At 41.6% G+C, this 25,743-nt stretch overlaps 1 protein-coding gene across 1 annotated transcript in view; it reads right to left on the bottom strand.

The window, feature by feature from the left end:
- Positions 1–524: 524 nt before the first annotated feature.
- Positions 525–25,743, bottom strand: part of DDX10 (DEAD-box helicase 10) — a 323,849-nt gene continuing 298,630 nt past the window's right edge. The window contains exons 17-18 of the mRNA XM_084613019.1: positions 20,587–20,720; positions 525–1,124 (exon numbers count right to left, since the gene is read on the bottom strand). Coding sequence (XP_084469145.1) covers positions 935–1,124; positions 20,587–20,720 — 324 coding nt within the window. The 3' untranslated portion in view covers positions 525–934. The remainder of the gene's footprint in view (positions 1,125–20,586; positions 20,721–25,743) is intronic.

The following is a 25,743-nucleotide window of genomic DNA, read 5'->3' as shown; positions in this document are numbered from 1 at the left end:
TCTTTCGTGGAACTGGAAGGATCTCAGAGAAGATCGCTTGTACATTCTACAGTACACTTACATTCAGGAAACTTGGATCTACCATCTGTGAGATATCCCAGACTCAATGTCATTAATTCTGATATGAACCACGACCAATGGACCATTGCCCATTGACTTGAGAAGCCTACCCAATCTTAGAATAACATCTCATGTTTTGGCTCTAGGAAGACAGAACAGTGTCCCGTTGCCTGCCTGGCCCTTGCAGAATTTTCTCTTTTTCTGTTTTTTTCTTTTTGATTCTTTCAACACAGTTGACAGAATTGAAACTATAATGGAAATGCGAACTGGCTGGAGAAGTTTAATTGTTTTGGGAAGCTAAAGAGATATACATATAATTTATTTCAAAAACTTCAGGAGCTTTTAAATAAATGTGTATTACCTACAGTAAAAACAAATCTGCATTTCATTTAATAAGTAATATCTACTGTTCACCATTTGACCTTGGAAAATATTTATTCTTTAATAGTTTTAATCCACTTTCTTTATATTTTGAGATTACAAACCTGCCAAAAAACAAGAAAAATTCAGACTGGAGCACACTAAGCTTTTGTTATGAAGCATGCTTAAAATTTTACAAAGAAGTACAACAAATACTTCAAACCCTGGAGTTTTTCAATTATAAATGTGCTACTAACAAAATGTCATCAGGGGATTTAGATTGGAAATTTGGCTTGGAAATCTTTATAATCCCAAAACAACCATACTGAATATACGTCATGGAAAAGAATAACCTTGTATATAATCTAATATCTGATCTGAGGCAAGTCCATTGTTCATGAAACTCATTTATCAATGTCCGCAGATACCCATCTGCCCTGATGCCAGATTGATTTTGTGCAGACTTCTGACATAAGAGCAAAGATGACCTAGGAAAAAAACTGGGGAAAAATAATTATCTCTGACTGTTGAGCAGATGTAGTACGAGTTCTTCATCCTCTGCCAGAGAAAGCCCTGTATCTAATGGCACAAAAGAGTCCTCATCGCTAAGTTTAGCCTTTTTCCTTCTCAGTGGCGTTTCTTCTGCTGCTGCTTTATTGCTGCTCTTGCCTCTTTTCCTTGTTCCGTTCTTCTCCTCAAGCTCACTGCAGAAACAAATCAATTACTTTTTTTAACAACTGTGGTAATCAATGCAATCAAACAATTCATTTTAAACAAGGCAAATTTATAGCCAGATAAGAGGCAAGCATAAAATTACTATTCAGACGAGGATAGCAATGGAATTAGATGAACTCTGAATGTCTAAATTAGAATCCCTTTCACGTAGAAGTGAATGCTTTGTTGTCTGTTTAGTAGTTAATTGATTAAAATATATCAAGAAATCAATACCGGCTTTATACAATACTTGTTGCATTCTGTAGTGATAGAAAACTTGGAAAAGTTGATTTAGTGATATGTCAGTTGACCTAGACAACAGTCACAATGTTAGAATTGTCATCCAGAGCAGACTCCAAACTTTCTCAACATTCCAGTGTGGCTACAGGGTATGATTTAGGCCCATCTCATTTGAGGCCCATTCAATGTTTTAAAAACATTTTCCCTAGAAATAAATCCTTGGAAACTATTATGTAGGTCTTTGCCATGAGAGGAACAGCGATATCTAACAACAGGATTTTTCAGCCACTTTAAATGTGAGTTATAGCGGCATTTCCTGGGCAGGAGTTTATACTAATAAGGTTCAGAAACTGTGTTCTTTATAACAACTGAGAACAATTATTTATAGTCAGAGCAATCAGGAGGAGAATGCATCACCGTTTCCAGAGAAGCAGGGGCAACAGCAACACATTTAATATTAGGATTGGAAATAATGATTAAAAAACCACAGAAAATATGAAGAAGATGAACTTGAAAATAAAATGGTTTTGTGCAGCTCGCATAGTTTTTCCTCCATGGACCATCTATGGCTTCGAACAGCCACAGTCTACTTCAGAGATTTGCATGCACAATATTATATTAAGTACCTCCAAAATGTAAGCACATTTCAGCTCAAGACAAGAAACTCAAACATCGCTCTTGTGTTTCATGTTTTCGCAAATGCTCCTGACAAAAGCACAGCTTTTACTGTGAACCATTGGGTATGATAATCCTCACTTTTATCCTAATCCTCTCTGTGCTAATTAAAGTCAGCACAAGAGAGTTCCAAGAACAAATGCATGAGTCTAAAATAGTCTCAGGGAAGCCATCGGGCTCTAACAGGTCACTTGCTATCCATCCCATCAACACACATACATGTAACTGGATTTGTTTTTAAATTATTGTTAAAATTAGACCTGGTTGAAATGTTGTTGAAACTTTTATTTTTAAGAAAAATTGTTTTCATGAAATATTTTCATTTTGGTAGAAATGTTCCAGTTTTTCAATGAAATACCAAAACCAAAAACTGAAAATAATTGGCTTTGGAAAACCATTTTCTGTTACAACGTTTGGTTTTTTAAAACTAAAACATGATTTTTTAAAAACTGAAAATGGTTTTTGATTTTCATAATTTTTTTCATAAAATACATTTAATGGGAAATTTTCCAAATAAAAAAAAATATCAAAATTTCCTGAAACAAGAATTGGCATTTTTTGACCAGCTCAGTTAAAATACTTAATATTAAATGCAAACTGTACATTAACTCAGTGGTGACAAAGCAAGAACCACACCAGGAAACTCAAGGTAAGGGTGACACATGCCTTACTTCTTTCACCTTCCTCACACTGCTGAGCATTGATATTGCAGCTCACAAAGTATGTAATTATAGCATGCAGCGCCCCATGCGATGCCCAGTCACACTGAAAAGTATTAAGATCAGAGTGATGGTGTTAACTGAGATTTCTTTCCTCTGCTGCTACTAATGTATGACATAAATTCCAAATATTAAAGACAAGTTCAGGAAGGAAAGTAATGAACATGTATAAAGCCTTTCCAGCAAGATTTAAAGCTGCAAAACCCAAGCCTTACCTATTGTTCCTGCTTTTTATGAATCCACATTGACTTTAAATGGTCCTCTTACAACTGTACTTTAGAAAAACTACTTCAGGCTGTGCATAAGTTCCTTACTAAACCCCAAGTTTAGATGCTCACCCAATCTTAAAAAACCCTAGGTCCTTCTGGAAGAGTCCTGGACCAGCTTGCAGAGGCCAGGGAAATGGTCTTGCCTGTCCATCCTTCCTTCCCTTCTCCTCTGCCAAGCAGGGAGTCAGTGTCAGGGACTCCAGGACCCAACTACTTGACACCCAAACACATGGGTGATATCACCAGTGACATCGGCAACTTCAGCAAAGGCTTTTTAAAAGCCTCAGCTCCTGTTGTACTAGGGCCACATAGAGCTATATAAACAACTGTAGACATGGTCCATTCCCCAAAGAGTTTATAATCTAAGACTCATGCTGGTAGGTGGACCTTGTTAGCTGCAATCAGGAGATAGCAGAGTTAGTGTCCGTGAGACATAGGTAACTAGGGTGTGGGACGGCGGAAATCCTACAGGGAAACCCAAGGAACAGACAAGCTTGCAGAGAAAGCTTAGGCAGAAGAGTTTTATGCTTGCTGATGTTATGTGAGCCCAGCCCCGGGAAAGGTGTAGATCTGGAGCACATATGGTATTGATTGCAGTGTTCAGAGGAGGGTAGAGCTCAACCAACTTATACCTCTCTTTACTCTTCCTTTTACTTATCTGCAGCCCATCATACTTTGCCGGACTTCCTTCTATTTTCATCTCCCTGCTCTCTCCAAAATCTCTGATCCTCAGATCCTCTACTGCCTGCCTTTCTCTCATAATATTAGGTACACCTCCTGCCAACAAAATCAAATGAATACATTTCACTCAGTTTATAAACTAGTATGAATCATGTAAAGAGGGAAAGTCTTATGCACTTACTGAGACCAACCAAAGGAGCACATAACCTATCTGGGTTACCACATACCCTGTAACTCGTCTTCCTTTCTCCTGTCCCTCTCATTGTTTTTCTTCACACTTCTATCTTATCTAAATTAAGATAAAAGCTCTGGGGGCAGGAACACGTCTTTTCTATGTTCTGTAAATCATCCATCACACTTGGGCCATAGGGAAGAGCTTGTCTATTCAGTCAGTGTGCAGCAAAGCCAGGTGTAAATCTGCAGTGTTCTAGCCTGTTGCACGTTAACTGTCCACATGGACCCTGCTACTGTGCACTAAAAGTTCCACAGTGCAGGTGGATGTATGGCTGTTTGAAACGGCACTACGTCAAAGCATACTATGTAATGTTTATTGCCTGGTAGCAAGGTCCACACAGGCAGTAAGTGTGTGGCAGGCTAGAGTGCTGTACATTCACATACTGGCTTGCCACACACTAAGATTCTGGGTGGACAAACTCCAGGTTACATGTCAAAAACGAACCAACCCAACCCTATGTGTTAAAGCAACATTAAGATGCAAGATCAAGCAATCAGAAGTTAGGAAATACCAGAATTAAGGTTGCCCATGCAATCTTCATTCAGTCCCCTTGTGTGTATGTATTATGATACAGTCTTTAATAACATGATCGCATACCACTTTTTCCAGCCAGTCCCTCAGCTCCTATTCCCAGTCTCCTTGCTCAGCCAGTCCCAGTCTCCACTACCCCAACACCAGCCTCTCCATCTTCTCATATGTCCATCCAAGGCTCCTTGTCCCAGTTTACTCCCCAGACTCCTTAGGTCTAGCTCTTGTCCCTGCTGCATTTGGTTCAATCAGCTTTCTCCTCCTCACTACACGGGATGGGTGGAGGGACAACACACAATATACTTCCCCCCATCCTTGTTCTCAGAAATGCCTGAATTGTTTTGGCTGAAAACTTCCAATACACTTCAGCCTGAGGAGCACACCCAGCATGGAAAATTTAAGTCCAAATGGCTAAAAGTTGTCAAAGTTATAAGCAGTTGAGAATGGGGTCTTATAATGGGAAACATTATAATGCAATGTTACCAGCCCTGCCTGTGATAACATGGAACACTGTATAGTGGTCACTGCAGAAGGAAGACACTTAGAAAATATTGTTAACAATCTGGGGAAATGAATAAGTCAAAGATTTTTGTGTACACTTAGTTGACATTCTGCCATTATTCAGTTTTAGTGCAGTTTTGCACACACACTGTATTGTAGATCACATACACTACTTTAAAGGTTGCTCCATTAGAAACAATGTTTACTCCAAGTAACTCCCAATAATCAGTGCACACGTGTGCCAACATTGCGCAAAAGTATGAGGCTCAGTTGTATTTTAGACTCTTCGGACAAGGAATTTCCAAATCAGACACACCTGGACTGGCAGTAACAAAATTTGGACTCAGATTTTCAGCCCAACTGTAACTTTTTGAGAAGTGCAACAAATTGCAGGCACATTAAAATACCTACATTATAAACCTTCCAGAAACAAGGTTTGCAATTACAACGACAGCTCAAAATATGACTACAGTGGCACATCCAAACACCACCAGAACACAGGTCCCTCCGGGAAAAAGATCAACATTACAATATGTTCTTCCTTTTTCTAACTTAGTATAAAGAGAATGACAAAGTTTCTATCTTGCTGCCTGTCTTGCCTTCGTTGTGTTGAGATTGCAGGTGTGTGATCCATATGTCTGCCTACTGGTTCTGTTCTTGTAAAAAGGACGAGAATAGACACTGCAGATGTCAACCTCTGCCTACTCATTAAAATGAAAAAAGGAGACGGGGGGAAGAAACACATGACACAAACACGTGTATCCATATCCCATGCAATCCAAGAACCTTACATTTATTCTGCCTGCCCCGTAGAGAATGAGGGGAGTGAAACAAGACTGCAGCTCTCATGTTAGAAAGATTTTTTTTTCAGAATTACGACATTTAAAAAAATATGTTTAGATCTGTTGTGATTTTGGGTCTGTCAACCTTGCAGGTGTGTCCCTTTAAGATGTTTGCTATTGATACTTAGTTTATAACTTCTTGGGGGCAAGGATCTTGTCCTATTTCTCCATGCAGTCCTTAGTATACTTTGGGTGCTGTATAACCAATAAACATATGTTGACAGTATATGCACTTATTCTAATGTCAATCGCAAAAGTTTTCCAAGGAACCTATTGTACACTTAGCAGGGTTTATGGGAGTTCATTTTAAAAAGAGTAAGACTAAAAGCCTAATTAAATAAAAACAATCTTAGCTGCTTTGCCAATTATTTTCAGTACTTCAATAGGCTTTGAAACCTCAGCTGCATTAATAATTGACTGATAGTGCATCTAGAATGCTAGTTCAAAACAATCTTAGTAATTAAAACAATGAAGAAATAATACAAAGTAAGAAGCAGCTGGCTTATAATAAATACAAAAAACCCCCACCTCAAACTGGAGATGGAGACACCATTGGAGTGGGGGTCCCGCAGGGATCAGTTCTGGGTCCGGTTCTGTTCAATATCTTAATCAATGATTTAGAAAATGGCAGAGTGTTCACTTATAAAGTTTGTGGACGATACCAAACTGGGAGGGGTACCAAGTGCTTTGGAAGATAGGATTAAAATTCAAAATGATCTGGACAAACTGGAGAAATGGTCTTAAGTAAACAGAATGAAATTCAATAAGGACAAATGCAAAGTACTTCATTTAGGAAGGAAAAATCAGTTGCACACATACAATGGGAAATGACTGCCTTGGAAGGAGTACTGCGGAAAGCGACCTGGGGGTCATAGTGGACCACAAGCTAAATATGAGTCAACCCGTGCAACACTGTTGCAAAAAAAGCGAACATCATTCTGGGATATATTAGCAGGAGTGCTGTAAGCAAGACACGAGAAGTAATTCTTCCACTCTACTCCGTGCTAATTAGGCCTCAACTGGAATATTGTGTCCAGTTCTGGACGCCACATTTCAGGAAGGATGTGGACAAATTGGAGAGAGTCCAGAGAAGAGCGACAAAAATGATGAAAGGTCTAGAAAACATGACCTATGAGGGAAGATTGAAAACATTGGGTTGGTTTAGTCTGGAAAAGAGAAGACTGAGAGGGGACATGATAACAGTTTTCATGAATGTAAAAGGTTTTTACAAGGAGGAGGGAGAAAATTGTTTTACTTAACCTCTGAGGATAGGACAAGAAGCAATGGGCTTAAATTGCAGCAAGCGAGGTTTAGGGTTGGACATTATGAAAAACTTCCTAACTGTCAGGGTGATTAAGCGCTGGAATAAATTGCCTAGGGAGGTTGTGGAATCTCCATCCTCGGAGATTTTTAAGAGCAGGTTAAACAAACACCTGATTCTAGGATTAGGCCTAGATCTTGTTACCTAGAAAACTTAACTGTATAACACATTTTAAATGGAACTGTAAGTTTTCCAGTCTCTGTACAATCCAAAACATCAAAACAAGGGTTTTCACCAAAAGCTTTGTGGGACGGTTATTCTTGAATCAAACTGTTCCTTATTGTTACTGAAGAGGCATGTTGCTAAGTTAATGGGACATGTTGCAAAACAAAAGTACGTGCATTTCAGCAGCCTGTAAGTTTGCCTATTAATTCCAGTCATGATAGAGAGTAGATGTGGTGACAGGTAGATGAACAAAGAGGGAATCTAACTTGGGGTGGGGTCATGAAGAAGCATAGAGACACTTCTGAGAGAAATGAATGAAGCAAACCTCAAAACAGGTATTTTTAGTGCAGGAATATTGAAAATCATGGAACGAAGTAAGGTGATATATCCATTAAATGGCATGATTCATAAGGAGGAACACCCAGGCCAAAATCCCTCTCCCTTTCCATTTATAACATTTGGAAAGTGGCATGTGCAGCTGGATTGCAGTCTTCCTTTGTACTATCTGGTACAGTTTAGCTTTTCACTGCTGCAGCAGCCTGAATTACCCACACAGCTTCAGGTAGCCTGATGGGTTAATTTACTGAATGGCTATATTTGCATGGGCAGCAAGGTACTAACAGCAGATTTCAGGGATGTGCACAATAATTCCTGTGGGCCACCCTTTATACCCATGTTAACACAAACACAACAAAACAGGTGCTTTCACTTTATAGATCACTTTGATGCACATGCATAATCACACAGCTTATAACTACATCTTTGAAATGAGTGCTAGCATAGGAGTCTGGAATCCAAGAAGGTGGGGTTCTAATTCTGATGGTGCAATCTTGGGCAAGTAATATTCTGCATCTCAGTTTAACCACCTATAAAATGAAGGAAACTGCTACTTACTTCCCAAAGGTTATGGGGTGATAGCCACAAGAAATGAGTTGATTTTTTTTTAATTGCTAGCAATTAACTCCTTCAGGCTTTTAAGTATGTGTAAGTGGGGGAATAGTCCCGCTATTGTGGGGAACTTTCCTGGCTTCTGCACTACCCCGGTGAAGTGGGTTAGCGAAAGGATCTGAGTCCTCGCTCCCACTTCCTTTACCCAGTGGCCTCCCTGCCCTTGAGGACTCCCCTTCCACTCTCCTGTCTGGCAGAGTCCTCGTAACCCCAACAAGGCTGGGCCCAGGATTCCTGGGGGGCTTGACCCCCAACCCTGCTGTGGTCACCTAGGACAGGGGCTAGGGTGTCCCCACTCCGGGGTGCTCTCTCTGCACTGGGCACTTCTCTGACCCACTGACCATTACATACAATTTAAAGCAAATGCAAGTTATTTAATCAACAATTAATTTTAAAAAGAATAAGGGAAAATGGGAAAGGTTAAAGGAAACACATCACCCCGCTCTGTGGCAGGGAACATCACAAACAGTGTCTCTGGAATGTCAGGGCCGTTCACAGTCTGTTCCTTGTGAGTCCCAGGCCTCCTTCTCTGGCCCCGGCTGTGCTGCAGGGGTGCTGTGGGTTGGACACTTGCTCTGGTGGTGGCCTCACGCTCTCAGGCTCTAAGTGGCAGGACCCTTCTTCCCAGAGTCATCCCCGCCCTGTCGGGGTTACGATCCAAGCCTGGCCTGCAGAGCCTCTTGGCTGAGGTGTCCCCCTGTGCTGGGCCCGCTGCCCAGGATCCCCCTCACTCTCCCCAGCTGCTCACCACACCCAGCTCCGGACTGCTCCAGCCCCAGCTCCACCACTCTGTCTCTGCTGCTCTGCCTCCAGCTCCCTGGGCTGCTTCTCTGGCCCCTCTGCCTCTGGTTGCTACAGCTCTGCTCCCAGGACAGGTCTGCTCTGCAGGCTGCTTCTGTGACTCTGCTCCCAGCACTGACCTGCTTCCTGGGCTGCTTTTCTGGCCCCTCTGGCTCTGGTTGCTGCAGCTCTCCTCCCAGGGCAAGTCTGCTCTCTCTGGGCTGTGCCTCTGGCTTTGGGGCTGCAGCTCTGCTCCCAGGACAGGGTCTGCTCTCTCTGGATCTGGCCCAGCTGGGCCCCTGCTTTCTCCTTAGCTCGGCCCCACTCTGTCTGACCCAGGCAAGTCCAGCTCACATGGAGGACGGGACCTCCCTGGCCTCCTGACTCCCTGATTAGCCTGCTCGCCCTGTCATTCAAGCTGACCTGGAGCATTGGCCTCTCCCCATTGTTCCTGGGGACTATCAGTCTCAGGGTCGTGATTTCCCATAGACCTTTCCCTTTGAGTACTTGGAGCTAGCCAACCAAAACACCCCCACTGAATGTTAGGAAGGGGGCAACAGTCTTGTCAACTCAAAGTCTCTATTCTTTAGATTGTAAGAGCTTTGAGGAGGGACAGTTTGAAATAAAGGGCCATGTGCAGCTTCAAGCACATTGTCATTACTTAAACAATAATGTTTATACGATGCTTTGAGAGCCCCAGATAGAAGCCTCTATTGTACGTATTTACATTTGCTATGGTATTTCTTGCAGGCTGCGTTTACCAGTGCTAGGCTGAAATGTTGCCCTTGTAAATATAATGCAGCCAACAAGTTGCTATGTAATTCCAGCATGCCTGGCAGTTCAACTTTCCTAAAGAAACTTTCAGTTAATAATGAATGAATCTGCACATAAAAAATAATTAGAACATTTAAGAATAATTTATCCCTTAAGTATTGGCATTTTGCTAATCAAACATGTTGTGCCACAAACTTTCTTCCATATAATAAATTTTAATTTACAAGGCCATGGCAACAATCCTAATGAAGATTAATTACTGCAGTCCCTTCCATACAGCCCAGTGCAGCTTCTTTCCAGTTTACTGTCAGAATGCTACAGCATATAGCAATGGTAATGAAAATATATTGTGTTGTGTTATTCTCTTTACTGGCCATTACACTGATGTAAATCAAAACTGTTCTACAACTAGATGTATAAAAATAATTGAAGAAAAAGAGAAGATTAATTTACTTGTGCGGCACTGAAACCAAAAGACAGGATGATTCTGTCTTAAAGTATTACTATAGTCTGGAACAAGAAAAAAATAAAATGGAAAACAGAGAACAAAACAAGCTGTTAAAATTTCTCTCCACTATACTGGAAGTATTGCAGAGGATTTGGTGGTGGAGATAACCCAGGGCTCTCATTTCTATGCTGACTGTGCCCGCAATCTCTCCTTTCTTAATACCTGAACCAAATTTACTTTTTGTACTTCTTAGGTTACTTGTTCTGCTTGTTGCCTTAGGTGCTGCTGTTCATTTAGTTTATTAAGTGCTTTGTGTGCAATTAAATTCACTCTACGTTTCTTAATGACCCAGCCTTTTTGTGTTTCTCCTTGTGTATTTGTATTTAGTTCATTCAAATAGCCTGGGTAGGGTGGTTATAGCCCCGAAGCACTTGCTTTACTTTAAAATATAAATCTCCAAGGCCCCCAGAGTTTTCCATACTTTGCATGAACAACTTACTCGGACATTCTACATTTAATTCCTCTTTTCTTGCACTACTAGGTTTCCCCTCACTTTATGCATTATTCAAAAATTTTACAATTTTATCCACAATTGGCCTTACATGGAGGCAGCATTTAGTGGCCATGAGAGTGCTAAAATAGCAATCAGAAGACCTGGGTTCTGTACCCAATAGTTTTTCTTTGTAAGTCACAACCTCCATTTCAATCTTCCTACCTGTAAAATGGGGAGAATACCGACTGATTCTCATGAGTGTTGCAAGTATTCATTCATTCCTGTTTGTAAAGACTTTTTAATTCCTCAGGAGAAAGGTACTAGACAATGAATTTTAAGTAAGTCTTACAGTATTAGCATCATTATTTTCAAAGACCAATGAAAATAAAACTTGAAATAAGTATTTGCCATGAAAGTTGATAGGACACTACATACTGCCCGTGCTTCCAGTATATTTATATCACTGTGAATTATATTATCCTTTTCTTGGGTATTGGCGGTTTTTCCTACCCTGTTTGGTATGAACTACAAATGTCAACAACTTACTGCCTAGCGTGTTTAAAATTTTTCCATGAAATGGATCCATCCTACCTCTGACATTCAAACGCATTTACTCCTTATCTGCTTAGCCTGACACCAGGCTTCAAATCTTGGTCTCCTCTCCATATTTTTAAACTGTGCTGTACCATCTGTTTCAGATGCTCCTTGTATCTCCCGTTGAGACATCAAGTCAGTTAATATTTTAATCTTTTTATAAAACCATATGTCCCTCTTTCACTTACAGCTGATTCAGGTATTGTGTGGCTCTCTTGTTTAGATACACTATCAGTTTCACATGCTTAAGGCCAGAAGGACCCATTACAAACATCTAGTCTGACCCCCTTGATTAACATAGGCCATAGAATTTCAATAAGAGATTCCTTCATCAAGCCAGGTTTCAGAGTAGCAGCCGTGTTAGTCTGTATCCGCAAGAAGAAAAGGAAGACTTGTGGCATTTTAGAGACTAACAAATTTATTTGAGCATAAGCTTTCGTGAGCTACAGCTCACTTCATCGGATGCATGCAGTGGAAAGCCCATATCTTTGGGTTGAGCTAGAGCTTATCTTTTAGAAATTCATCAATCTTGATTTAATGAGTTCAACTAATGGAAAATCCACCTTGTTTCTAGCTAGAAAGAGATTGTTCCAATGATTAATTATCTTCTTGGTTAAACAAAACAAACCCACCCCTTATTTCTAGTCTGAATTTATCTTGCTTCAGATTATAACCACTGGATCTTTTTGTGCCTTTGTCTGCTAAATTAGATAGCTTTCTACTAACTGAAATCTTCTCCCCACATAGCTATTTCTAAATCATAACTAAGTCACCTCTTAACCTTCTCTTGGATGGACTTCATGCATGATAATTAGTCTCTCACTAGAAGGCATGTTTTCCAGACCTTACATCAGTGTTGTACCTCTTTTTTGAATCCCTTCCAATTTTTCAACTTCTTTTTTAAAGGAACGGGACTCAGTATTTCAATATTGGCCTTACTAATACAGCGGTAATAGCATCTCAATACAGGGATGTTCTACAATAAAGTCACTACAAATAAGTCACTTACTTGGGCCCTGGCTCGTGACTTCCTATGATCCCTCCTATGACCCCTCACTCTCTCTCACCCCCTCGAGCTGGTTGGGAAGTTTTCAGCAAAACAGTTTTGTGCTAGAAAATGCTGATTTGTCAAAACTGAAACTTTTTGAGGGAAATAGTCAGTTTCAATTAAACTTTCAACAGAAAGATTTTTTCAGGTCCAGGATTGCATTTCTGAGTCATTACCAGAGAGAGAAAGAGACCCACCTGAGAATAGCAAATAGCTTGTTAGTGAGGGCACCTAGGATGTGGGAGACCCAGGTTCAATTCCCCACTCTGCCTTATTTGGACCAGGGATTTGAACCCAGGTCTCCTGCATTCCATTACTGTTATACAAAAACAGGAAAGCCTGCAGGTGACTCACTCTAGAATAGCTAATAGCCAGGTGGTTAGGGCACTCATCTGGGATGTGTAAAAGTGATTTTTTAAAGAGCTCTTCTGACCACGGTTATACTAAATTCTTTCCTCCAGAATGGCACAGGAACATCTCTTAGACCAGTGGTTCTCAACTGTGGTCCACCGCTTGTTCAGGGAAAGCCCCTGGCGCGCCGGGCCAGTTTGTTTACCTGCCGTGTCCACAGGTTCGGCTGATCGCAGCTCCCACTGGCCGCGGTTTGCTGCTCCATGCTAATGGGGGCTGCGGGAAGGGCAGCCAGCACATCCCTTGGCCCGCATCATTTTCTGCAGCCCCCCTTGGCCTGGAGCGGTGAACCGTGGCCAGCGGGAGCCTTGATCTGCCGAAGCTGCAGATGCGGTAGGTAAACAAACCGGCCCGGCGCGCCAGGGGCTTTCCCTGCACAAGCGGTGGACCACAGTTGAGAACCACTGTCTTAGACGGAACAGCGTGGCTTGAAGGCAAGTTAGACCATAAGAAAAGATATTGCAGATTAATCAAGAATGGTACAAAACCTAGTGGGTCAACAGAATCACTCGCAGCATCCTGATTTAATGTGTTAAAGGAGGAGGAAGAAATGGCAACTTCACCTGTCATTGACATAGCAAACAGAGCTATACATAAAAGCAGCACTAAATGGTGACCTGTATGAGCACAGTTGTCAGCTCATGGCAGACCACATGACTGACTACAATAAAAATGATACAGCTAATGATTTTACTGCAGGTATAATTTATTCATCCCATTTTCTCTTCTCCCAATTCAGAGATCTATTCCACGTTGACCTACCTAGGAGCTAACATAAAGATGAATAGTCCTACATATTAAAGATTAACAGAATGTAATGACAAGTCCAATCACAACTTTGTTCTATCTCACATTTTTATTTAAAAAGATTAAGGGATTAGAAATATTAGAAATTCAATTTAACTGCGCAATGAATATTTAGAATATCCAGCTGCTTCTTTTTCGCCCTATTCAACCCACTGCAAATTTTTCACTTCATTAACAATTCACATTAAGATAACCTTAAATCAAACATGATGAATGTTGCTAGATATACAAAAATTAATCGTATATTACATGCTTGAAGTAATTACTCACTCATCTGGTAGAAGTGTAGTTAGAAGGATATTTTATTCAAAAGCAAATTTATCTAGTATATCGTACAACTCCTCCTCCCACATCCCAGTGAAAGAAATGTTGGTGAAAGAAAAGGTTAATACCTTTCTTGACTTTTCAAAAACATGGAGAGATGATCCATCTTTGAAGACTGTTGTAGGATGCAAACCTTGCGCTTTGAATATTAGCCCTTTCAGCTTGATAGTTTTCTTTTAAAGCTAGCAGGAGTTGCCGCAGCCTAACGTATTTCTATTTTATGCTAGCACTTTGGGCATAAAACTCAGAATTTCAAAAGTATAATGGCAAAATGCAGTCGCATTTTCTAATTTCAAAGTCAGATTCTCACCATGAGCAACTACCTGGTTATATATAGTTTTAGATAAAATCATTAGACAAATGTTCCAGGCACTGGAAGGGACTCACCATGTAATTAAATCATCTTTCCTAGGTGATGTACTGAGCATTTGTGTTGCCCTTCCACTCTGTACTGACACCAAGGTTTCTTCCCTGCTCTCTTTCTCTAATCACTTAACCTGCCCCAAGAAACCCTCCTTCCCCAATCCTCATGACTTCCTTTACTCCTTTCCTGCCAGGTTACTTCTACTCACAAGACAAGCATCGTCTCTCCACATCCACAAAATCATTGACCCCACCAGCCTCTTCAGCTACTACCTGTGTCCCTCCTGCCTTTACCTCTAAGCTTATTGTACAGTCCAACTACAGACGCTTTCCTGAGTTCCTCTTTTCAAACTACACCCTTGATCTGGCCCCTCAATCCAGCTCTTCCCTTCTCCACTTCACTAAAACTGCCCTCATCAAGGCCTCTCAATGACCTCTTTCAGAACCAAGTCTTAGACCCCCAGCTCCACCCTTGATGGGTTAGTTGCTTTAACACAGTCCATTCATACACTCCTTGAAATCTTGTTCTTCTGTGGATTTTATGGCTCTGGCTTCCCCAGGTTCTACTCCTACCTCTCAGCATCTCTTCAGTGGGTCATACCTGTCCTCTTCTTCCCTCCTATTCTTTATGGAATACCACAGGGCTCCACCCATGGCTCATTTCTCTCTTTCTTTTACACATACACCAGGTGATTTTTTCCACTCACCTGGCTTCAATTCCCATCCTTACACCACTAACTCTTAAATCTATCTGTTCACTCCTGACCTGTCTCTCACACTCTAATCCTTAATCGTGGCTTCTCTCTCTGATCTCTCTTTCTGGATGTCTCACCAGCTAAAACTTAAACTTGGCCCAAACTGAATTATCTCACAGAAACATAAGAACAGCCATACTGGGTCAGACAAATGGTCCCATCCAGCTCAGTATCTTGTCCTCCGATAGTGACCAATGCCAGGTGTTTCAGAAGGAATGAACAAACAGGCAATCATCGAGTGATCCATCCTCTGTCATCCAGTCCCAGCTTCTGGCAATCAAAGATTTAGGAACACCCAGAGGATGGGGGTGTGTGCCTGACCATCTTTGCTAAGAGCCACTGATGGACCTATTCTCCACAAACTTATCTAATTCTTTTTTGAACTCTGTTACACTTTTGAGCTTCACAACATTCACTAGCAATGAGTTCCACAGGTTGACTGTGCATTGTGTGGAGAAGTCTTCTCTCCCGAGCCTTTCTGACTCCCCACTTTCTCTGTCTCTGACAGCATGATCATCCCAGTATCCAGACCCCATGACATGTGTGGGGGGTATCTGACTTTTTTCACATGCTCTTGCCTCCCGCACATCATGGAAGTGTCCAAATGCTGCTGCTTCTTTCTCGGGAGTATCCCTAAGGTCATCTTTATCTATATTATTTAACCCTGTAGCGTTGGTTTGTCTTTGTTAACACCTATTCTGCTCAAATGACTGGGGAAAACTTTGGAGAATTATTATATTATTTATTTATATTTTGTAAAGACTCAGCACTCCTGCCTTTGCAGTTAGAGCTGAGGAAGCTTGCATGCCACTTCTCTAATCTTCTGGTAAACACAAAGACAAGACGACTTTCATAATATTTCTACAGTGAAAGGGAAAAAAAAAACCTGGCCTTATTCATAAAATCATAAAAAAGCAAAAAATGGATACAAACTTTTTTTAACTCCTTTGGTAAGTACTTTTAGCACCATCTCGCTATAAAGTCCAATGAAAGTCTGGCCAACAAAAGGGTCTTACACTGTGCTCTGAAGCAGTCCAGATGCTGATTCTGATGGAGTCCCATGAGAGCAGGTTCCTGAGGCATGGTTACTCCACTAAGAATGTCCTGCTGCTAGCCACGGAAAGTTTAAACCCCAGAACTGACAGCAAAAAACAGCCCAGCAGATCATAATTCCCATGGCAGAGAACTGACAACATGACAAGTTCAGACAGAAAACCTTTTACTCAAGTTAGCAAAACTGAGCTAGTTAACTTTGCAATAATAAAAATAAAGCTAAAACTCCCTGGCAAAAATAAATGTGAATATTAAGAACAGGCATTTTTTTTCAGTTCATGATGTCCTTTTGCACATGAAAGCCAGAGTAACAAGAGAATTTATATTGTACAAATTCCTCTGGAAGGGACATGGTTACAGGAATTGAATAATTGTAAGAATTTAAATTTGACTTGCTACTAAACTTTCAAATATATAATTTGGACTAATCATATTTTTATTACTTGGTAAGAATTTCAAATATGTATTAGCTTAGATAGGAAAGGAACATAAAAAGGCATGTGATGCCCAGCTACACATCAAACTTACTTGAAACTTGAAATGTGACTTTTACAGACTAATCAACTTTCAAGCATGACTAGGTTCCAAATATCAGATTAAATGCATTTTTCAAAATAACTGATCTTTTTCAATGTAAAGTTATAATAAAAGAGCAAGAAAACAATTTTCACAACTTTAAAACAATCTATGAATAAACTGGCCCTCAACCAATTTACATTTTTAATTTATTTATGTATTTAAACTTCAGCTGGGTACACAATGAAGTTAGTTAACAATTAAAAAAATATTTTTCTAGCATGAAAAGTGCTCTTTATCATGCTACATTATTTTAAAGTTCTTTGCAGTGTTGTTGTAGCCATGTTGGTTCCAGGATGTAAGAGAGACAAGGTGAGTGAGATAATAGCTTTTATCCAATGATTATTGCCTCATCTACATTGTCCCTCACGTTATTTTAAAGTCACACAGTCACAGCTTCGGCAATATATTTACGTTACATTTTGAGAATGAAAAATAATTGCTTGTGATAAAATTAGTTTAACAGATGGCACAGTTTCGGCTGTCAACCTTAACACATAGCGCAAAGAATTCAAATGTTAAAATATATGTTTGACTTTTTAGCCCATCCACATATTGATTCTATTTTCTACATATCAGCTCCAATGGTTGCCTCTTTAGCCCGCCTTTTATTTATGATTCATTGCTTTGTAGGACCTGTGACATACCACAGGCACTAAACTTTTCAAGAAACATTCACTGACAAATCAATTCTGTCTATAAAGGGTGAACAAAAACTGCAGTATACAAAAATAAAAAGGGCTAAACTATGCCCATGTGGACAATTTATCATCTATGATCCTGCTGGTGAAAGGAACACTGTCATCTTGAATGTAGCTAATTAAAAAAAAAATAAAAGTTTTAATCATCATGTGACCCCAATCTCAATTTCTGTGGTTTTAAAATTAAGTTTCCCTGTTTTAAGCTTCTATTCCATCTTGCTGTGTAAAAAGAACCACACAAGGCCAAATGACCAAGGCCCCAATCCAGCAAAGACTCATCCATGGGTTTAATTTTAAGTACAAGTGCTCATGTTGAACTTGGTGGGCCAGATCATCAGCTCTTAATTCCAAGGGTCCTATGCTGATTTATGCCAGCTGAGGATCTGGCCCATTGGATCTACTCTATTTGCAAGTTCATATATTTGCAGGACTGTGGATATCTGATTACATGGAATGGGGAGAAGTGCTGTCAGGTACACAAAGTAAAAGAAAACATAAAACAACAGAGAAAAATGCTCTCTTTAATGTCTCCTAAATTTTAACTACTGAAATACAACAGAAAATTGTTAAAACATATACTAAGTCTTGCTTAAACCAAGAAAACCATATATGAATCCAAGCTGAAATGTGTCCATAGCCTATTGACTTTTCCCGACAGTAAGTACGCAAAAAAACAAAACAAAAACCAACCAACCATCCATTCATCAGTGGTTATTAGGAGATCCCTGTGGTAACTAGACATTTAAGAGGAGCTTAAGAACAAGAGTTTCGTCACACTTAGCTGCTTCAGCTTGAAGCAATCAACCTCTAGCAGATGCAATTCATCCAGTATAGCTAGATGTCTGAGTTTCTACGAATACATTAAAGGCAGCTTGCTAATCATTTTAACAAAACTCCTCCAATATGTGCTAAGTGCCCCACGATCAGGTCAAGAGGAGGAGACAGACCATTATTAGTATAAAATCACACCCCTATCCCCACCATGGGCTGACCAAAGCTATTGCGGAAGCTCAGCTTATGCCAGAGCAAGGGTGGGCAAACTTTTTGGCTTGAAGGCCACATCTGGGAATAGAAATTCTATGGCGGGCCATGAATGCTCACAAAATTGGGGTTGGGAAGCAGGAGGGGGTGAGGGGTCTGGTTGGGGGTGCGGGCTCTGGGGTGGAGACAGAAATGAGGAGTTCAGGATGCTGGAGGGGGCTCCGGGCTCGGGGGTGAGGGCTCTGGGGTGGGGCTGGCTATGAGAGGTTTGGGGTGTAGGAGAGTGCTCTGGGCTGGGACGAAGGGGTTCAGAGGGCAGGAGGGGGGTTGGGGCACAGGGAGAGGCTCAGGGGTGTAGGCTCCAGATGGCGCTTACCTCAAGTTGCTCCCAGAAGCAGCAGCATATCCCTTCTCCAGCTCCTACACACAGGCACGGCCAGGTGGCGCTGCATGTTGCCCCGTCCGCAGGCACCGCCCCTGCAGCTCCCATTGGCTGCAGTTCCCGGCCAATGGAAACTGCGGGGGCGGCGCTTGGGGCGGGTGCAGTGTGCAGAGTGGAACCCCCTGGCTGCCCTTATGCCTAGGAACTGGAGGAGGGCCATGCCACTGCTTCTGGGAGCTGCATATAGTGGTCCCTGACCCTGCTCCCTGGTTGGAGCACCGGAGTGGGGCAAGCCCCAGACCTCGCTCCCCAGTGAAAGCTCGAGGACCGGATTAAAACATCTGGCAGGCCGTAGTTTGCCCACCCCTGTATAGAGGAATTTATTTAAACGTTTAGTTATTTTTTTTGGTTCTCCTTTAACACTTTTTGCTAATTCTCAGAAGGCTAGATTGAGTCTCCACACTCAGCCCTGAGTAGGAGGTGGCATATTGCTGCGTCAGGCCAGAGGGTAAAACCAGGAAGAAACTGATTCAGAATCACAATTCTTTTCCTGCTTCCTCCTTGCAATGGGAAGAAGTAATTTACTGCATCTCAGAAAAGGATGCAAGCTTTCTTTCCCTCCCACTGATGCCTGGCCAGTTCTCATGTTGGTGGAGAACGGGGAAAGTCATGCTACTGGCTTGTTTGTTGTGATTCAGAGTCAAGATATGGGTAGCTCTAACCACTACCCCTCTTCTCTCTTCCTACCTTGAAGCCACATTAGGATTAGCAACAAATCTAGCCTAGGTAATTTTAACTGATTGAGACTTGAAGGGCAAAAGATACTTTTACAACTGACAACTACAAGTTCCTGTTGAATCAAAGGGGGCAAAATAAACATTATCTTCCAGTCTAATGCATCAAGTGCCACTATCATGATTTCAGGATGTATCAGAGCCTATAACAAAGGGCGTCCCCTGTTTACCAAAGAAACACAGGGAGTGAAATCCTGACCCCGCTGAAGTCAATGGTAAAACCCACAATGAATTAAATGGGGCCAGGATTTCAGCCAGGATCTTTTGGCAATCCTACAGTATGTGCACTGAAGAAATGCAGTAAGCTAACATAACAGACTGTGGGTCTCCATCCCTTCCCATCCTGCACCATTATCTCTCAAAATAAAAAGTATATTTTAAAAATACTTCAGGGAACTATTTTCAATTTACTGTATTTTTTAACCCAGGGTTAATTCCAAAGCACATTTCTAGTCAGATTCAACTTAATTTGTATTGCTAAATATTCCAAAAGTTACTGAATCTCTCTGTTCATCACATGCTTCAACTTAAACACATTTATTAAATATATTCCTAATATACTTTATGGCTTTAATGAGACTTTGTTTTCTTTTCAAATAAAACTTGTAATGTGGCAGCATAGAAATTTATTTCTGTGCTTCACAATGAACTCCTGGGAATTAGTCAAACGTTTTTTTGTTTGAATATTCTCATTGAGGTCCCTTTGACACTGACTCATAATCCTAAATCTAACATGGCTAAATAAATGAGGTTGCTTAGGCTAAACTGCTAGTTTGTGTTCAGCACCTGCTCAGCCAAAAAACTGTAAAAGTGGAAGTCTTGGGAGCATTAAATTTTCAGTATGTCCCTGTTGCAACATCTAAACAAAGCAGCATTCAAAAGTAGAAACATTTCCAAATGCATGTGAGAAATGACCTATGGAAAAAACAAGAAATATATACAGCACCCCTGCTGTATTTCTTTTGATGAAAGCTGAGCTAAGGCATTTTACAGATACACACTAATGTCTTTGCATCTTTTTTTGCTTCAAGTTAGAAAACATACCCATTGCTGTCTTCAATATCCAGATCAGCCTCTTGGTCAGAGCCTCTGTGTTTATCAGGATCTGGAAGGGTGCTTGGGTCAAATTCCTCTTCACTTCCACTATAATCCAGAAAGGCCTCAGCTTCCTCTTCAACCTGAAGGAGAATGAAGAGTTACAGACTGAAACAGACAACTCCAGATTTTCGGCTCTCCCAGTACTAAAAGTGCTCTAAGGAAACACCACCACCTTCAAATTCATGTATCAAGATTACTGCCCTTGCAGTCAAGAACTGATTCCTTTCATGCCCCATCAGTGGTGTTCTCTCACTGCTAGTAAGGATCAATGTTGAACAAATATGATATTTAAAAATAAAACCAGAAAATTTATGTTGAAATGTGGCATTTTCAAGTAATTCTGTTTAAATCTTCCAAATCCAGAAAAAGGTTTTGGCAGCAACTTAAAAACACCCATCTGACAGCAGATGTGTGACAAGAGTTTTAAAACTACTGAATGTATTTCTGAGAGAGTGTAAAAAGACATGGGGATGTGCACAGCTTAATCGGTTTTGTAGCGTGTGTTTTACAAAACGGACTGATTTAAAACTCAGTCAGGTTTCCCTGCAGGCATAAACCGTGACATGCCAAAGAGTAAATGCAACTTACCTTTTTAAGGGCATTCTGATAGGCCACAGTGGATGATAAGTGTTCTCCAAACTTACCCTCTCCTCTCCCTGCCCATCCTAAGCCCACATCCTCCCCTTGCACGTACTCAACACCTCTCAGAGTCCTCTGCAGAGTCTGGGAAAGTATGGCAGAGACTGACGGGTTCCTTAGAAGTGCTGATTCCATGCAAGAGTCTTGGGGAATATACTCGGACCTACTGTCATCGTAAATTTTACTCGTCTATCTGCTTACAGGCATGGGGTGAGAAGGCAGACAGAAGGGAAGATCTGGCTCTACATGCACACAAATTAAACCAAACAGAGCTTGTGCACACCTCTAGGTAATGTTAAGCAATATGAATCCTGGATTCATTCATTCTTATACTGAAAACATGAAATACAAATCTAGATAAATAAAGACATTGCCATATTTTCTTTATGCACCTAAATAGCACTTGTATGACAAGAATTCCCACAATAATATTTTTTTAAATTGCCTTTGACTTTACAGTAATTTATCATAAAAATGTGCATGCTTAACATTTAATGATCCTTTTATTTCTATTTTCCTCCTTTCATCCATCTCCAATCACTGTGTTAGCTATGTGCGCCCCCTCACCAGAGCAAAAATCCCTTTGTGCTTTTCCCAGAGAATTTTCTTGAAGATCTTTGGATGCATGAAGACAGCAAGGAAATAGCAAGGAGAGGGTGAGTTCATAGAATCATAGAATATCAGGGTTGGAAGGGACCTCAGGAGGTCATCGAGTCCAACCCCCTGCTCACAGCAGGACCAATCCCCAATTAAATCATCCCAGCCAGGGCTTTGTCAAGCCTGACCTTAAAAACTTCTAAGGAAGGAGATGCTACCACCTCCCTAGGTAACGCATTCCAGTGTTTTACCACCCTCTTAGTGAAAAAGTTTTTCCTAATATCCAACCTAAACCTCCCCCACTGCAACTTGAGACCATTACTCCTTGTCCTGTCCTCTTCTACCACTGAGAATAGTCTAGAACCATCCTCTCTGGAACCACCTCTCAGGTAGTTGAAAGCAGCTATCAAATCCCCCCTCATTCTTCTCTTCTGCAGACTAAACAATCCCAGTTCCCTCAGCCTCTCCTCATAACTCATGTGTTCCAGACCCCTAATCATTTTTGTTGCCCTTCGCTGGACTCTCTCCAATTTATCCACATCCTTCTTGTAGTGTGGGGCCCAAAACTGGACACAGTACTCCAGATGAGGCCTCACCAATGTCGAATAGAGGGGAACGATCACGTCCCTCGATCTGCTCGCTATGCCCCTACTTATACATCCCAGAATGCCATTGGCCTTCTTGGCAACAATGGCACACTGCTGACTTATATCCAGCTTCTCGTCCACTGTCACCCCTAGGTCCTTTTCCGCAGAACTGCTGCCTAGCCATTCGGTCCCTAGTCTGTAGCTATGCATTGGGTTCTTCCGTCCTAAGTGCAGGACCCTGCACTTATCCTTATTGAACCTCATCAGATTTCTTTTGGCCCAATCCTCCAATTTGTCTAGGTCCCTCTGTATCCTATCCCTGCCCTCCAGCATATCTACCACTCCTCCCAGTTTAGTATCATCCGCAAATTTGCTGAGAGTGCAATCCACACCATCTTCCAGATCATTTATGAAGATATTGAACAAAACCGGCCCCAGGACCGACCCCTGGGGCACTCCACTTGACACCGGCTGCCAACTAGACATGGAGCCATTGACCACTACCCGTTGAGCCTGACAATCTAGCCAACTTTCTACTCACCTTATAGTGCATTCATCCAGCCCATACTTCTTTAACTTGCTGACAAGAATACTGTGGGAGACCATGTCAAAAGCTTTGCTAAAGTCAAGAAACAATACATCCACTGCTTTCCCTTCATCCACAGAACCAGTAATCTCATCATAGAAGGCGATTAGATTAGTCAGGCATGACCTTCCCTTGGTGAATCCATGCTGACAGTTCCTGATCACTTTCCTCTCATGTAATTAGTCACCACTGCAGGAATCCCCTTAACGTTCCCCACAATGAAGCTCCCACAGTGTACTGAAAAGGTCATGGAGAGTGAGCAAAAGGAAAGGAAAAAGCGAGGTTTCCTATGAGAAGCAGCATGCTCAACATTAGTGCATTGTGGTCTAGAGTAGTTCAAAATACCAATAAGGGAAACTGTATGGCTGGAGTGTGGTGGATATAAACCACTAAAAGCAATGTGAGGCTCAGGCCGGGTTAACACTAAAAGTTAGGTTGACCCAGATACAGCACTCAGGGATGTGAAAAATCCACACCCTGGTGTGACACAATTAAGCTACCATCAGTGTAAGAGAGTGCTATGTCGACGGAAGAATTACCTATGCCAGTGGAAGAACCCCTCCTATCGACGTAGGTAGTATCTACCCCGAAGCACTATAGAGGCGCAGATGCAGTGTTGCCACTATGCCGCTGCAGTGTTTCAAGTGTAGATGAGCCCTCAGCAGCACTGCAAACTAACTAAGGAAAATAACCAGCTGAACAGCATATATGATCGCCATGAATCTCAGATGCTACTTCACAGAAAAATTACAAAAATGAAAATGTATGGAAGGTTGTTGGGAGTTAAACACTAGTTATCTCACAAAATTACTGTTCCTTAGCTCATCGGTTGCTACAATATTTTAGAGTGTTTCAGTCAGAGGCGGATTACCATTTTGTGGGTGTGATGCTCTGTATCTCGGAGAAACACCCAGCACCCCCATGTTCATCCTTGTAAAATGTTTGTGTGGTATCCAGTGCAAAGCTTGTCATGTCGGGTGTCTTCAGAAGGCTCATGATACACTGAGCATTGTTGTTACAAGTAATGTTATAGGTAAGGTTATAGGTTATAAGTTCATGTATGTAGTTATGAGGCTGAAAATTTATTCGTATGGCTTAAAATAAACCCAAGCAAAAACTCTCCAAGAGCAGAGAGGCAGTTCACACCTCAACAGGGCAGGTACAGGACAAACCAGCCCAGCCTCACAGGAACAAAGGACACTGGCATAGGCAGCAACAAAAGAGTCTGTTAGACTCTCGAGGGAGTCACCCCCATTCCTTTGGTCAGTTTGGAACTGCGATGAGGTAATGCTCACCTGACTCTGACTTGTTGTGCTTTGATGTATAATCACTTAAAATCTATCTTTATAGTTAATAAATCTGTTTATTCTACCTGAGGCAGTGTGTTTGGTTTGAAGTGTGGCAGACTCTCCTTGGGATAACAAGCCTGGTATATATCATTATCTTTGTTAAATTGATGAACTCATATAAGCTTGCAGCATCCAGCGGGCATAACTAGACACTGCAAGAGGGAGGTTCCGAGGGTTGTGTCTGGGATTGGAGATATTGGCTAGTGTCATTCGGTTGCACAATCCAAGGAGCAGCTTACGTGCCAGAGGCTGTGCATGAACAGCCCACGACTGGGGGTTCACAGAGCAGAGCAGGGTAAGGCTGGCTCCCAGAGTCAAGGATTGGAGTGACCTAGCAGATCACTGGTCCAGATAACACCAGAAGGTAATGTCACAGTGGGGCCCCTCCGCACCATTTCCACCCGCAGTCCCACACGCCCCCCTCTGCACTGCTGCCAGGGAAATGGGATTGGGGCACAGGGGCTTGCCCCACCCCGCCCTCCTGGCGCTCCTGCCGGGGACTGGGGTTGGCCCCCGTGCCCAGACCCTGTGCGCCGGCAGGAGGGCTGGCGGAGCTGGGCAAGCCCCCATACCCTGACCCCACTCACTGGCAGGAGCACTGGGTGGGCAGAGCAGGTCGGGGTGCGCCCATTTTCCCCCTCAATTGGCCAGGGCCCCTGGGCACAGGCCAAGTTGGCCCAGTGGCTAATCCACCACTCCTTTCAGTGGAACATAAACTCAATAGTATTACAACAAAAAGATAGTTTGGAGGTTACCTTTTTGATCATGAGTTTCCATGTCTAAAAGGTATTCTAGATTAGATTACAGTACATTTACATTTTTTTAAAAATATCCCTCTCATTCTATCTGTTCTTGGATACAACTGCTGGTCTCATATTCACTAAGAAAATTATACTTGAAATAAACAAACAGTAATCTTAGTTCATAGATTCCAACGCCAGAAAGACCAGTGTGATCCACTCACTCGTCTGACCTCCTGTATAACACAGGTGGTCAGTTGTGGCATGGAATAAAAGGTTTTGTAATAAACACATATGTATGAGTATCACAGAACAGTGTGTTCTAAAGGTTTTATTGGCACTCATTTGTGATGACCTGTATAACTCACTCACTCAAGTGACATAGATATTCTAATTTTATGCAATAATACGTTGATATCACATCTTGCTATCATGTATTCTTTCATTATTTGTGTACACACACACAAGAGCATGAGACATACATAGTATGTAGATCTAAATTTGTGCTTTATGTCCTCATTACAGATTCATTTTGTGAATGAATTTCTGAATGACTGAAATTTGCAAAGAACTACTCAAGATAATATTCAAACTGGATGACAACT

This window comes from Lepidochelys olivacea (genome assembly GCF_965140295.1).
Source record: "Lepidochelys olivacea isolate rLepOli2 genome assembly, chromosome: 1".
NCBI lineage: Eukaryota > Metazoa > Chordata > Testudines > Cheloniidae > Lepidochelys > Lepidochelys olivacea.
This window is presented reverse-complemented; position numbering and strand designations above follow the sequence as displayed.